Raw genomic sequence first — 16,885 nt, 5'->3', positions numbered from 1 at the left:
CAATAACTAGTAATTGGTTATGAGAAGATGTAAAGAGTGTAACTCCCAATGATTAAAGAGAGCCATCAATGATAAGAGTGTAACTCCCAAAGTTTAAAGAGGGCCATCGATAACCTTCCAAATGCTTCCATAACCACCCAAACTTTGAATCAAACAATCAATGAAGTCTTGAATTTATTAAACTTTTATTAATTTACTTAAGAAAACCCTAATCCATCAACCACGTCACCATGCACACCCTATAGGCCATTAAGCCCAAACAACTTTCGAGCCCAATATTAAGCTACCCATAACCTTTTGGGCCTTCATTATCCATACACGGCTCATTCCCTCCTTCTTCGAATGGAATTGTCCTCAATTCAGTAAGAACCAAATTGTGTTGTTCCCCCATACGAACCTTCCATGACAGAAAGTCTTGAAAACAATTTGTTATTGCATAATGTAACATTTTCTTTACTCCAACTTGGTCTTTTCTCCACATACACATGTTCTTCTTCAAATAACTCACCAAATTCAATCTTAACCGTATCTTCCATTTGTGGATGAAAAACCACTTCCGTACATTCCCATGAACTTGAACCTGCAAATTAACCTTGCAATAATTTAAATGGTTAATTGTAGTCATTTTAAAGAATGGGTCATGGTTTGTATTTGTAAGTTGACGAGCATCATGCCCCAATATCACAGCTTCCCAATTAAAGGCACACCAAAAGAATATGAGTCCAAACATCATGAGCTCCCTCCTATGTAAATAATTAGGACTTGCATCTTCAGATTTTCTCTTAGAAAGATGGTTTGTAAAAAGATGGATACCATCCTTCTTCTTTCGTTCCCAACAAACTTCACGCCATCGGTCTTGGTGTTTTTGAACAATGAATGAAGAATTAATGAAAATATGTTTTGTTTGTGGACAACATAGAAAATGGGCATAAGAATTGCCACGCAATGCCTCTTTTGGTGACTGATTGATACCACCATGAACACATATTTTTTTGGAAATCATCATAATGTCTTTTGAAGGGTACAAAATTCTGCCATCATCCAAAAATAATTGGTCTTGCTGTTTTTGAGCCACGAATGAAAAGTCTCCATCTCTAATTGCACAAAACTTTTTATCAAAAGTAATACACAAGTCTTTTTTCTCCTTTTGATCAATGAACGAAGACAAAACAAAAACATCATTATTAAGATGATAATTAGTAAAATCAAACCTCTCACCATACTTCGTCCTCTCTCCAAGGTCTTCAAAATGCAAAATATAAGCATTCCATGGCCTCCAAAGTGTAAAAATCTCCCACACTTTGAAATGAAAATGAAGATGAAAAACGAATAAACCTTCTTGATCAATGAAGCTTCCAATTTGGATTTCTTTAAGATCTTTAGAAAAGAAATTATGTTCATAAAAGATATGAGAACCTGAATTTTTGTGACACTTATAATCATTTGTTCTCGTGGTTGTAAGCTCTTGGAATGAAATTTGTTGTTCAAAAAAAATCACAATTTCTTCAACAATTCTGTCCATATCAACAAAATTGATTTCTTCCACAACTGCTTCAACAAATTCATCTCCGATCACGAAATTAGTTTCTTCTTCAATTTCTTCAATAAATTCCTCTTCAACCAAGAAATTTATTCTTTCACAAAATTCCCCTTCTCCATCGGTGTCGTACATGGGACCGGAATCTTCTTCCTCCTCTTCTTCAAATTTATCTTCCTCTATTTGTTCTTCATCATATAATTTGCGCAACATTTTTGGACAATAACTTCTGAACAACTAAAATAAAAAAATAGCAAGAATTTTTCTTGAATAAGAACTCAGTTACACCCAATTGGAACAAGGCTCTGATACCACTTATGATACATGTATGGTTGTTTTGTATTGAGATGGAATAATGTTTGAGATGAAAACAATAAAATGATAGATTTGATAAACAAACTAGACCTATAGCTTGTAAATCTAAAGACAAACTAAGACCTATTAGCTTGAATTCGATCAACTCAAGGATCACGTCCAAAAGATGATAATTTGTGAACTATGACAATAATTCAAAGTGAACAAAAGGGTTTGTTTTATTAAAATTCGTCTATTACTTTTTCCATGCATAAACTTAGCTTTATATAAAGCCTTTATTACAAAGTTGGTGGTTACAAGCCAACCAACCAACTTCTCATTAAAACTAGTAAATGAAAATTAAGGAAACTCTTGAAATAACACAAAAAACATCTACCACACTTAAGAATAACAAAAAAACATCCATGTCTTCAATTGTTCTTCAATTGCTAGTAATTGGTTATGAGAAGATGTAAAGAGTGTAACTTCCAATGATTAAAGAGAGCCATCAATGATAAGAGTGTAACTCCCAAAGTTTAAAGAGGGCCATCAATGATAACCTTCCAAATGCTTCCATGACCACCCAAGCTTTGAATCAAACAATCAATGAAGTCTTGGATTTATTAAACTTTTATTAATTTACTTAAGAAAACCCTAATCCATCAACTACGTCATCATGCACACCCCATAGGCCATTAAGCCCAAACAACTTTCGAGCCCAATATTAAGCTACCCATAACCTTTTGGGCCTTCATTATCCATACACGGATCAAGAACACTTGAAGATATATGAAAAAGACAAGATTTCATGGATGACATGTTGTATAAACACTAGATTAAGTGTTATATGAACGATTCTAGGAAGAAGGCACTTACATTTTGGCGGATTTAACGGAAAAGTGCTATGATACTTGAGAAAGTTTCTTGGGTGTTCTTGAACTAGGAAGTGAAAAATGAGCTAAAAATGACTAAGTGTCATATTTATACTCTCGAGGGTTTACGGTCGTAAACTCCATGTTTACGTCCGTAAACTCCAAACTTTTGGAGTTTCGCGACTTACGTGATACACGGCAAACTCTAAAATATACTTCCTTCTTTTTGATCGCTCGACGAATATAAAATAAAATATTCACACGGGCTTAAATCCGGCCAAAAATGTTTTGAGATGAATTTGGCTAATTTTTGAAGTGCTTGATTGCGGAGTTTATACAAATGAAAATTTCGGGTTGTCACACCTAAAGTTGGGAATGCGGGAAGAGCAGGGAGACTATTTGCTATTGGCCACAATGAAGTCGTGGCAGACCCCACAGTAGTCACGGGTACGTTCCTTCTTGATAACTCTTATGCTTGTATCCTATTTGATAGTGGGGCAGAGAGGAGCTTCGTAAACCAAAAATTTAAACACTTACTTAATCAAGCACCGCAAGCACTAAAAGAAACCTTCATCGTAGAAATGGCCAACGGAAAGACAGAGAGTTCTAACGAGATTTACATAGGTTGCACCCTCACGCTAGATAATCATTCATTTCCAATCGACCTCATACCTGTATCAATCAAAAGTTTCGATGTCATTGTGGGCATGGACTGGTTGAGTCTCCATTGTACTGATATTCTATGCTTCGAGAAGGCAGTCCGCCTAAATCTATCGAATAAGGAAAGCTTGTTGATCTACGGAGACAAACCCAGTACGAGCCTTCGTATCATCTCGAGTATTCAAGCCCAGAAGTACTTGCGTAAGGAATATCATGCATTCCTTGCACATGTAGTCGATGCGAACCAGAAAACAAAAGACCTGAAAGACCTCCCCGTTGTACGCGACTTCCCCGATGTCTTTCTGGAAGAGCTACCAGGTTTACCTCCCCAATGTCAAGTCGATTCAGGATCGACTTAGTTCCAGGGGCTACCCCCGTAACCAAATCGCCCTATCGTCTAGCACCTGCTGAGATGCAAGAACTATCCGGTCAACTTAACGAACTGCTCAGCAAGGGCTTTATAAGTCCAAGCTTCTCACCTTGGGGAGCACCAGTCTTGTTCGTGAAGAAGAAAGACAGATCGTTCCGTATGTGCATCAATTACAGGGAACTCAACAAACTTACGATCAAAAATCGTTACCCTCTTCCTCGCATAGACGAGTTATTTGACCAGCTGCAAAGGGCGAGCTACTTTTCTAAGATTGATCTAAGATCTGGGTACCACCAGTTACGAGTGCTGGAGGAGGATGTTCCGAAGACAACCTTCCAAACTCGTTACGGACACTGCGAGTTTGTAGTAATGCCGTTCGGATTGACTAATGCGCCTGCAGTATTCATGGACTTGATGAATAGGGTATGTTGTCCTTACTTGGATCAGTTCATCATTGTTTTCATCGACGACATACTTATCTACTCTCGAAGTAAGGAGGAACATAGCAATCATTTACAATAAGTCCTAGGAACCTTACGATCAGAGAAGCTCTATGTGAAGTTCTCTAAATGAGAATTTTGGATTCGAAGAGTCGAATTCTTAGGACACGTGGTTTGCGAAGAAGGAATCCACGTGGATCCATCCAAAATTAAAGCTATTGAGAACTGGTCAGCACCAAAGATGCCTATGGAAATTCGTCAATTTCTTGGCCTCGCTGGCTACTACAGCAAGTTCATACAAAACTTCTCTCGAATTGAGAAACCCCTTACGACATTGACCCAGAAAGGCGTGGCCTTCGACTAGGAAGAGAAACAAGAGAAGGCGTTCCAAACGTTGAAGCGAGCCTTATGCACCACACCGATACTATCCCTCCCCGAAGGGATAGACGGCTTCGTGGTATACTGCGATGCATCCAACCAGGGGCTTGGTTGTTCTCACACCCCAAAATTAGAACAGCGGAATCGTTCGGGGGTGGAGGACGTCATGTACAGTATCACAACAATGCAAAGTAGTAAACAAGCAACAACATCATCCATTGCATTAATAATATAATTTCATACAAGTGTGTTCTGTCAAGTTATATAGACACCAAAAATAATATACATCAAAATAAAGATGAGTCTTGAACGAGTTCCATCTTCTCAAAAACCTGGCTCCGGTACCTGTCTACTGCGACCTGAGAATACAAGCTATTTTGAAAGAGTTTATCAGCTTTTAAAGCTGGTGAAATCATAAGTATATTAGTGTCTGCAGTTGTATGAAAGTGTTTGTTAGTTTGTAACTATATATGTTTGTAAAAGTTTGTAATTGTTTGAACTCTCCAAGAAAACCCTATGTTTCCTACTAAAAGTAGCATTCTACCAAGGCATTTAGTATCTGTGTGTGTGTCTCTTGTTAGAGTGTGTATTTTCCCAAATCTGACTATCATTATCCAAAAATATAGTTTTTACATTATTCTTTATTGTGTAAATATCACAAAGTAAATGTAATGGGAAAATGTTATAGTACTGTAGTGTTGTATTAAGTAACTACTGTTGTACTAACTACTTTAAACCAATTGTTATTTAAAGTATCATGTGATCGACCTGTATCCTGCTACCGACTCTAGTAAAACGACGATGTAAGACGCCGTAAGAAATGACATTTGGCACCCGTAGACTTGCAAGTCCCACTATAGCGAGCAGCAAGGTGTAGGATAGTCAATCCAGTATAGATCTATACAAAAACTCATACGCTCCCCAATTAAGGAGATTCTGGATACAAAAACAGTCATGGCAGGTAGTGCCATGCCTCGTTTAGTGGCTCACATAAATGTAATAATGTATATGTAATGAATAGATGAATTTTATGTTCTCCCTCTATCTAGCCTATATGTTCTCTCTTTATGGTATTGTTTGTTATCTCTTTCTCTGTATGGTATTGTTTGTTATCTCTTTCTCTGTATGGTATTGTTTGTTATCTACTCTGTATGGTATTGTTTGTTATCTACTCTGTATGGTATTGTTTGTTATCTACTATGTATGGTATTGTTTGTTATCTACTCTGTATGGTATTGTTTCATATATGAACTGACTCTTTGTATGTTTCATTGTTCTAGTAATAGTTTTAGTATCTTCCTAAACTACTCCTATAGTAGCTTACTATTAATGTATGGACATGTTTGTATAGCCTTGCTACCCAAAGGTATGGAACTGAATGAAAGACGTAACCTTTTATATCTATATACATATACATAATATATAACTAGGATTTAAACGACCTTCAGACAATTAACCTTGATATCCTAAGTCCACAACCAAACAAGGAACATGAAGTAAGGTAGGCTAGTAGTCCTAAGTCCTTTCAATCCTACTTATATAATATCTACATAGATACACTGAATATAAGTTAAAAGAGTTTAAATAAAGTATTTGATATGAAAAGGAGTTTGTAAGACAGTTTGAAGTAAAACAGTTTGGTAACACAGTTTGAAAAGTAAGAAATCCACTTGTTTGGTAGTTATTAATCACATGTGATTGATGTAATAACTATAATTGTTCAGCTTATATTCCCCCCCCCCATAAAAGCATTTAAAAATAATTAAAAGGTTAATTAACGGGTATGAACTCACCTGTAGTGAGTGGTTTGGATGAACGGACTGTATATGATGCTAAGTGTCAAGTGAAGACTTGTACACACTCAATGATCCTAGTTAACATATAATAACATATATACGTATCCAATTAGTCTTTAAACAACTAATTAACAAAGTTAAGACATCCGAGGACCTGTAAAACACCTTATATAAGTGTTATAAGTCCTAAGGGTTGCATCTAAGGGCTACATGGCATGGCATTGGAGTTTATGGCCCAAGAACCACTCCTTATGGAGTTTACGGCCCTAGGTCACTTCCCCCATGAGTTTACGGCCGTAAACTCATGGTACTTAGTGCCATTTGATGATTTAAGGCCTTATAAGTCAAGAGTATGCATTCCATGATCAAATCCAATCCTTAGGAAAGCATTAGGGCACAATAACACTCACTTGTAGAGTTTCCGGCCTAAGGACCACTTCCTTAGGGGTTTACGGCCGTAAAATCTTATGGGGAGTTGTTGTGATTGTTGTTTAAGGTCTTAAACACTTCTAGGAAGGATCACGGTTGGCATCCAAGGCTTAGGAAGGGACTAAGGTCCATTTAACCACTTTGAAAGGGGTTTACGGCCCAAGAACATCCTTGGCCGTAAACTCCTTTGTCCTTATGTTTCGTGATGATTTTCAAGTGTTATCAAGTTCATATTAAGCACACAAGAAGCTAGGGTAAGTGTACTTACAAGATAGAAGCTCGATTGGGTGTTTAAGGTCCAAGAACACTAGTGTGTGTTCTTGGTGTTTTGAAGATCTAAGTGAAAATCAATAATGAATGGATGAAATGATGTATAAACACTAGGTGATAGGGTATAACAACAAATCAAGTCAAGAAAAACTTACGTTTTCGGAAGATCGGGTGAAGAACGGGATGCTACTTGAGAGTGAATGGCTAGTGTTCTTGAAGGTGGAAGCGAAAAATGAGGGTTTTGGGGAGTAAACTCATGCCTAAGGCATGAGTTCACGGCCACACAAGAGTTTATGGCCCAAACCCCAAAAGTTTGGTCGTGAACTCTTTATTAGGGTGCTAAGTGTGGGTTTGCTACTCCAAGACCCGAGACAGTACTCCCTTTCATTCGTTCGTTTGAAGAATAAATACTAAAATACTCAAACGGACTCCAAATTGGCTAACAATTATCAGAAATGTAATTGACTTTTAAATTGAAGTGCTTAACTTTAGAGTTTGTACGAATGAAAATTTCGGGTTGTCACATCATCCCCCCCCCCCCCCCCCCCGTTAAAGGGAATTTCATCCCGAAATTAGATTTTAAGCAAATAAGTAGTTACAAAAATAACTAAGTAAAAAGACGAGGGTATTTTAGTTTCATTTGATCCTCTTGCTCCCAAGTGAATTTAGGTCCTCGCTTGGCGTTCCAGCGAACCTTCACTATCGCGATGCGGCTTTGTTTCATTTGCTTGACCTCCCAGTCCATGATCTCTATTGGTTCTTCCACGAAGTTGAGGCTCTCGTTGATCTCGATCTCGTCGAGTGGGATTACAAGAGTCTCGTCGGACAGACATTTTTTCTAGTTTGTGACGTGGAAAGTAGAATGCACGTTACTGCGCTCGCGCGGTAAGTTAGGTTTGTAAGCTATTGGGTCGATTCTTGCGAGAATCTCGAAAGGCCCTATGTAGATTTAGCTTTCCACGCTTTCCGAAGCGTATCAAGCCTTTCCAGGGCGAGACCTTTAATAGAACACGGTCGCCCACCTGGAATTCCAACGGTTTCCTTTGTTTATCGGCGTAGCTTTTCTGTCGGTCTCTAGAGGCTTTCAATCTTTCACGAATTTGAACGATCTTCTCTGTCATTTCCCAAATGATCTCTGGACCTGTGAGAGTGCTTTTAGGAACTCGTCCTTTAGCTAACTGTGTGTCACCCACCTCAGCCTAGCACAGAGGGGATCTACACTTTCGGACAAAGAGGGCCTCGAATGGAGCAGCCTTTATGCTTGTGTGATAACTGTTGTTGTAGGAAAATTCGACAAGGGGTAAATGAGTATCCCATGCTTTCCCAAAATTGATCACACAGGCTTGTAGTATATCTTCCAAGGTTTGGATAGTCCTCTCACTTTGCCCGTCTGTCTACAGATGGTAGGCTCTATTCATGTCCAGCCTAGTTCCTAGGGAACTCTGTAATGACTGCCAGAACCTCGAAGTGAATCTACTATCTCTGTCTGAGATAATGGATATGGGAACACCGTGCAATCGTACAATCTCCCTAATGTATGTTCCTATAAGCTTCTCCATCTTGTCTGTTTCCTTGATAGGCAGGAAGTGTGCAGACTTGGTCAATCTGTCGATGATGACCCATATGGTATCAAGTCCACCCGTTGTCTTGGGCAACTTGGTAATGAAATCCATAGTGATCCGCTCCCACTTCCATTCGGGTATCTCAGGTTGTTGTAGAAGGCCTGAGGGTTTCTGGTATTTAACCTTGACCTTTGCGCAAGTAAGGCATTTACTTACGAAGGTAGCAATCTCTGCTTTCATGTTAGGCCACCAGTATAGCTTTTTAAGATCCAGATACATCTTATCTGAACCTGGGTGGACGGAATAACGAGTGTTATGTGCTTCGTTCGTGACCAAGTCTCTGAAACCACCAAGTTTCGGGGTCCAGATCCGGTCCATGAGATAATAAGCTCCGCCACCCTTAACCTCCAGGTTCTTATCCATCCCTCTCAGGGATTCACCCGCCACATTTTCAGGTTTCAACGCGTCGAGCTGAGCCTCTTTAATTTGTGTGGACAAGTGTGAATAGATGGTCATAGTCAAAGACTTGACTCTACGACCATAATATTCTTTCCGACTTAGGGTGTCAGCTACTACATTGGCTTTACCCGGATGATAACGAATTTCATATTCGTAATCACTGAGTAGCTCGACCCACCGTCGTTGTCTCATGTTGAGCTCCTTCTGGTCGAATATGTGTTGTAGGCTTTTGTGGTCTGTGAAGATAGTGCTTTTTGTTCCGTACAGGTAGTGTCTCCAGATCTTCAGAGCAAACACAACTACTCCTAGTTCAAGATCGTGGCTAGTGTAGTTGTGTGACAACCTAAAATTTCCATTTGTACGAACAATATCTATTCAATAGAAGCCAGTCCAGTTTCAGTGATTTTCAGACTTGTCCGAACAAGTTTGTGTACATTAGGGTTTACATTTCTGGATATATCAGGAGAGTGGATGCTCCTGGATTTGTGAAACTTGAACATTCCAAGTTTCATAATGTTATAGTTCAACTTCCGGAATAAAAATATTTTCTATCAAAATATTTCAGGACTATAAATAGATTTCTGAATTTAATTAATTCATTATTCACAATTCCAACTAGAGAAAAGCCATTTCTCTCTGACGGATCTTCGGGTTTTCATCTCGGATTGTGAGTCTACTTTCCTAAATGTGTTTTAATGTTTGTTATATGCTTTATAACATTGTTTACATGTCTAAAATACAAGATCTGGGAGCTTACGGCCCAAGAACACTCTTGGGGTGTAAACTCCAAAACGAAGCCTAAAGGCTTCCTAGTCCCGATTCCTTGTTAGACAACTTGTTTAGGGCTTAATGTATAAACATATGAGGCTAGAAATCAATCAAGAAACCCTAGTTATATGAGTTTACGGCCAAGGATATCTCTTGGGCCGTAAACCCCTTTTTAAGGGCTATAAGTGCCCTAAAACACCCCTAAAGCTTAAGGACCTTTACCCTCTAATGCTTGCAATTAATTTGGACACCAAAACACTTCAAAATCATAGGGTTTTAGGAGTTTACGGCCAAGAAAAGATCTTGGGCCGTAAACCCCTTTTTCAAGGGTTAAAAGTGCCCTAAACACCCTTAAAGCTTTAAGACATTACCCTTTAATACTTAGTACTTGAATGGGGAGTAAACTACATCAAAATCACCCCTTAAAGGGAGTTTACGGCCAAGGAACATCTCTTGGGCCGTAAACTCCAAGTAAAGGCACAAATGTGTGCCTAATGTCCCTTTTAGCCTTAGACAAAAACATAGAAGCTATCCTACATGTGCAAGTGACTTAAAAGAATTAAAACCAACACCCCATAGGAGTTTACGGCCGTAAACTCTAGGGGATATGGTCCTTTGGCCGTAAACTCCCCAAAGGAGCATTCCAAGGCCTTAAACTACTTCAAAGATTATTCCAACAAGGCTAGGCTTATTCTAGGATCAATATAGCACTTCAAAACACCCAAAACCACGAAGCAAGGAGTTCACGGCCGTAAACTCATGGGTTTATGGCCGTAAACTCCAAAGGGTGGGGTTTGTTGGGTGGTGAACTCATATACAAGGTCATTGGTGCATTAACCCCCTTTTTCCTTGTCCCGTATCAACTTAGATGCAACCATTAGGACCTATAACACTTATATAAAGTGTTTACATGTTCCTAAGTGTCTCAACTTACTTTGTTAAGTTATTATTTGACTAATTAGTTATATATATGCTCATTATATGATAACTAGGCTCGAACGTGTGAACAAGTCTCCGTTTGCCACCTAGCACGGTACCCGATACATCAATCCAATCTACTCACCACATGTGAGTTCATACCCCTTTAATCAACCTTTGAAATACTTTTAAATGTTTTAAATACTTTATGGGGGGGGGGATACAAGTTAAATACTCATAGTTATTGCAACAATCACATGTGATTGCATTAATCACATGTGATTAATAACTAGAAAACCAATGATTTTATCACTGTTCAAACTGTTTATCAAACTGTTTCACTTCGAAATGTTTTACAAACTCTTTTTACTTATCAAAATGCTTTTATTAAACTTTGTTTTACTTCTTATAAATTGCATGCCCATATATGTATAAATATATAAGTAATGTTTAAAGGGCTTAGGAAGGCCATCCGCCCTATTTCCTTTTCGCGCACTGAGATGTGGTGTGGTGGGATTTCGGGTGACCATCCGAGGGTCGTTTCAATATTATTTATATATCGTATATACATGTATAGACATAAAAGTACTTCCTTATTCATACTTATCAGTACATCAATAGCTAGTTACCATCGGGGTAACACAGAACATATACAACTATACTAGAAACAGTACATATACAACTATACTAGAAACAGTACATATACAACTATACTAGAAACAGTACATATACAACTATACTAGAACGAGAAACGTTACCTATACATGAACGCGTTAACAATTGTGATCCATTGTGTCGGAGCATGCCTTAAATGTCATGGCCCGAGTTGTAGCCATAATTCTCTTGGAGGGAGAGCGTGAGTTTGCGTATAGATCTATACTGGATTGACTATCCTACACCTTGCTGCTAGCTACAGCCGGACCTGCAGGTCTGCGGGTGCCAAACGTCATTCCGTTATTACGACCATTCATTATGTCGCTGTTACCAGTCGATAGCATGGTGCAATTTATCACATTATACCTTAATATAAATCTGGTTTAAGGTAGTTAGTACAGCAGTAGTTCTTATAATACAAAACTACAGTACTACAATGATTTACCCATTACATATTTTAGTGATAACCTCTCTTAAACGTTAATGTACAAACTATATTTGGTTAAATGATAGTTACACTTGGGAAATTACACACTTTTACATCAAACAAGTATACAGAACAGTTAAGCCTTGGTAGAAGGTTACTTTAATGGAAAATATAGGTTTTTCTAAGAGATTCAAACTTTTACAAACACTTTCAAACACTTACTTACATTTTTACAAATTTATACACTAAGACAGGTTCAAATGTTTTGACAACAAACATTGACACTAAAATACTTATGAACTCACCAGCTTAATGCTGATAAACTCTTTCAAAATAACTTGTATTATCAAGTCATCAGTAGACAGGTACCGAGGCCAGCTTTTGAGAAGATGGAGCGCATCCAAGACTCATCTTATTATTTTGAAAAACATTATTTTTGGTGTCTATACTGTACAGAACACGCTTGTATTAAAATTATATATTTAATGCAATGGATGATGTTGTTTGCTTATTTACATTTACTGTGTTGTGATAGTTTACATGACGTCCTCCACCCCAGAACGTTTCCGCCGTTCTTGGTTTTGGGGTGTGATAGATTGGTATCAGAGCATTGTTTATAGTGAATCAAGTATATCAACCCATAAAAGATATACTAAACTATAAACCCATTTGGGATTAAAACACTCTGACCAAGAGTTTATACTTTAAATATTTAAAATATTTAATTAAGTATACTAGTCTGCATTCATACTAAAATTAGTGTCACAATGACAAGAACAAAAGTATTACGATTGTTAAATATCACAGGTAAGCTCGGGGATATATGGTTAGTCCTGGGAATGGCATAGCCTGATCAACTATGCTGGTCCAAGGAGTGATTAGCATATGCCCTAGAATAGTTGTGATATGTTAACAAGTCTAAAAACTTACCAACAATACCACAAGAAGATCAGTAGAACCTAAACTTCAAATACTATAGGTGTATTTTGTACTACTAACTACATATATACTATATCTTTATACCTCTCTTCTCGCGTAGATTTAAATGGCTGGATTCCATCACGGCGACCCGTACTTTCCAAATGAAGGCAACGCAGGATGGCTCGAAGCAGAGTCTGACGATGAACACCAAATTCCGTTGGATGATCATCAAGCTGAAGGCTTCTCAAATGGATCAAACTCTGAGCCCGATGTCAACAACCTACCTCCAGTAGGTCAAGCCCCGAACAACAACCCTCGACCAGCTTTTCCTGGTCCCACTCCCTTGTGGGTAGATAACTTGAATCGTTGGAGTGACGAACAGGGTCAACCCTTACCATACTTTGGGGACCGAACCTTTTACAACGTCAGCTATGGTGGCTCTGCTGACCGAGCTCTACCTGTCATTATCCGCAGAATAGCTCGTAATGTCGAGCAAGGTCGAGCAGCCATCGACCGGGTCGTGGAGATTGATGCCAACTCTGGTGTCAACACAGTCCGCATTCGCCGTCTCGAAGAAGACATGGAATGGACCCGGAGAACCAATGAAACCCTACAGCAACATCTGGTTGCCTCTCAAGCAGAAGTCATGGAACTTCGAGCTCGTCAAAGGACTCATGAACGACACCTTCAAGAGGTGGTCCGACAATTGAGAGACGTCAGGGTTCTCCCGAGGAATACTCATCGCCATTAGATGATGTCTAGTACATCCTTATCTTTTGGGTTAAGGATTAGCCTTTAACATCTGTGCTCTAAGTAGCACTTATCTGTAAAATATTCCTAACTTTCAGTACTCTAATTAGGAATATAAGAACTGTCAAACTTTCCGTATGGTATGATGTAAGACCTACTGTTAGGTCAATTTTCATTGAACTCGTTACATCAGTAAGACCAGTATTATTGACAACTACCTACTCTGTGGGAAGAATCTTTACATTTAGGTTTTCCTACACATCTTTCTGGTTATGATCTCAAACACTCATTCAACTGTTGGACTATGGTTAGTTAGTCCATGTGTCATTCGCACATTACTTGCAAATTGATTCTTACCACTTTTCTCATCTTTATAAACTTATAGCTGAAAGATGCCTCCTCTAAAATCTCCCCGGAATAACCCTACACCTCCACCACCTCCGGTCATCGATACAGCAACCCTAAATGCTGCCGTAGCTGCAGCAGTGGCAACTGCCATGGCGCAGTATGACTCTACTGATGCCAGTAGAGGTGGAACCCCGTTTAACTCCATTCCGGTTGAAACTCCTGTGCGCTCGAGAGAGTGCTCTTACAAGGATTTTCACCAACTGCAAGCCAAAGTCTTTTCATGGGACCGACGGAGTCATTGCTCTCTTGCAATGGTTCGAGAAGACTGAAACAGTCTTCGAAATTTGTTCTTGCCCTGCTGTGAGCAAGGTCAAATATGCCGCATGCACCTTCGAAGGGAAGGCACTAACGTGGTGGAACGGCCACGTTAAATCTCTAACTCTCATCGTGGCCAACGACATAGGCTGGGATACGATGAAAGACCTCATGATTGAGGAATACTGCCCGAGGGGCGAGATCCAGAAACTAGAGTAGGAGCTTTGGAGCCTGACCATGAAGGGCACCAACATTGTTGCTTACACCGCCAGATTCAGCGAACTGGTGGCCCTCTGCCCAAATATGGTTCCCACTGAAGGGAAAAAGATCGAACGATACATATGGGGGCTGGTGCCTCCGTATCAGGGGAATGTCCTAGCATCGAACCCCGCTACCTTCGACAGTGCCAAGCGACTGGCACAGCGACTCATTGACCATGGTGTCAAAACCCCTGCAACCACAACAACCCTAGCCATCTCGAAACCCTCCAAACCCGCTGACACCAAGCAGAAGTTCTAAGATGACAAGAAGAGGAAGCGAGCTGCCAAGAAGCAACAAATTGTGGCAGTACATGCCACGGTAACCCCTGCTGCTGCTACTGCTCCGATGAAGCAGTATGCTGGAAGTTTGCCGAAGTGCAACAAATGCAACCTCCACCACAATGGCCCCTGCCGTGAAATGTAGTGCTCTAACTGCAACATGAAAGGACACATCGTCCGTTTCTGTAAGTTCCCGGCACAACCGATTACACAAGTCCCCGACTCCGGCGCGAGCCCAACCTGCTATGGATGTGGTGAAACAGGCCACTATAAGAGGGACTGCCCCAAAGCAAGAAATGTTGGAGGAGCAGGGAGGGTACTAGCTATAGGCCACGGGGAAGCAGTTGCTGACCCGACAGTGGTGACTGGTACGTTCCTCCTCGATAACTCCTATGCATGCATTCTGTTCGATAATGGAGCGGAGCGAAGCTTCGTGAACCACAAATTTGCTCGCATGCTTAAACAACAACCACACGCACTTAAAGAACAATTCACAGTAGAAATGGCTAATGGAAAAATAGAAAACACCAGTAGCATATACTTAGGATGTATCCTAACCCTAGATAGCCATTTATTCCCAATCGACCTCATGTCGGTTTCAATAAAAAGCTTCGACGTTATCATCGGCATGGATTGGTTGAGTCTTCATCGAGCCGACATCATGTGCTTCGAGAAAGCAGTCCGACTAAACCTTTCGTCTAACGAAACTCTTATAGTCTACGGCGACAAACCTGGTGCGAGTCTTCCCATTATATCAAGTATTCGAGCACAAAAATATCTGTGCAAAGAATACCACGCATTCCTTGCTCACGTCGTTGACACGAACCTCGAAACGAAAGAACTAAAGAACATTCCAGTAGTGAGCGACTTCCCCGACATTTTCCCATAAGAACTACCTGGATTACCTCCGCAACGACAGGTCGAGTTCAGAATCGACTTAGTCCCAGGAGCTACCCCAGTAGCCAAGTCTCCCTACCGCTTAGCACCAGCAGAGATGTAGAAATTATCTGGTCAACTTAACGAACTACTCAGCAAGGGCTTCATAAGACCAAGCTTCTCACCTTGGGGAGCACCGGTCTTGTTCATTAAGAAGAAAGACAGATCATTCCGTATGTGTATCGACTACAGAGAACTCAACAAACTGACGGTCAAAAACCGTTACCCTCTGCCGCGGATAGATGATCTATTTGACCAACTGCAAGGGGCGAACTATTTTTCCAAAATTGATCTAAGATCCGGATATCACCAGTTACGGGTACTAGAGGAGGATGTTCCAAAGATAGCCTTCCGAACTCGTTACGGACACTACGAGTTCGTGGTGATGCCATTCGGATTGACCAATGCGCCCGCAGTCTTCATGGACCTGATGAACAGAGTATGCCAACCTTACTTGGATCAGTTCGTCATCGTTTTCATTGACGACATCCTGATCTACTCCCGAAGTAAGGAAGAGCATGGCGATCACCTACGACTAGTTTTAGGAACTTTACGAACGGAGAAACTTTATGCGAAGTTCTCGAAATGTGAATTTTGGATCCGAAGATTCGAATTCTTAGGACACGTGGTAAGCGAAGAGGGAATCCACGTGGACCCATCCAAAATTAAAGCCATTGAGAACCGGTCAGCACCGAAGACGCCTACTGAAATTCGTCAATTTCTAGGCCTCGCTGGCTACTACCGCAGATTCATTCAGAACTTCTCCCGAATAGCGAAACCTCTTACAACCCTGACCCAGAAAGGCGTGGCCTTTGACTGGGAAGAGAAACAAGAGAGAGCGTTCCAAACACTCAAGCGAGCCTTGTGCACCGCGCCAATACTATCTCTCCCCGAAGGGATAGAAGACTTCGTAGTCTATTGTGATGCATCGAACCAAGGGCTCGGGTGTGTTCTGATGCAGCGAGGTAAGGTCATCGCCTACGCCTCCAGACAGTTGAAGACACACGAAGTTAACTACACGACCCACAATCTTGAACTGGGAGCAGTGGTGTTTGCTCTGAAGATCTGGAGACATTACTTGTATGGAACGAAGAGCACTATCTTTACCGACCACAAGAGTTTACAACACATATTCGATCAGAAGGAGCTCAACATGAGACAACGACGGTGGGTCGAGCTACTCAGTGATTACGAATGCGATATTCGTTATCATCCGGGTAAAGCCAACGTAGTAGCAGACGC

At 40.3% G+C, this 16,885-nt stretch overlaps 1 protein-coding gene across 1 annotated transcript in view; it reads right to left on the bottom strand.

The window, feature by feature from the left end:
* Nucleotides 1–359: 359 nt before the first annotated feature.
* The window catches only part of LOC145012012 (uncharacterized), an 80,229-nt gene continuing 63,703 nt past the window's right edge, over nt 360–16,885 (bottom strand). Inside the window, exons 4-5 of the mRNA XM_078970776.1 lie at nt 664–1,774; nt 360–580 (exon numbers count right to left, since the gene is read on the bottom strand). Coding sequence (XP_078826902.1) covers nt 360–580; nt 664–1,774 — 1,332 coding nt within the window. The remainder of the gene's footprint in view (nt 581–663; nt 1,775–16,885) is intronic.

The sequence above is a fragment of the Lactuca saligna genome, chromosome 1 (genome assembly GCF_052625555.1).
Source record: "Lactuca saligna cultivar CGN05327 chromosome 1, ASM5262555v1, whole genome shotgun sequence".
Lineage (NCBI taxonomy): Eukaryota > Viridiplantae > Streptophyta > Magnoliopsida > Asterales > Asteraceae > Lactuca > Lactuca saligna.
Note: the sequence above shows the minus strand (reverse complement) of the source record. Positions and strands in the feature narration are given on the sequence as shown.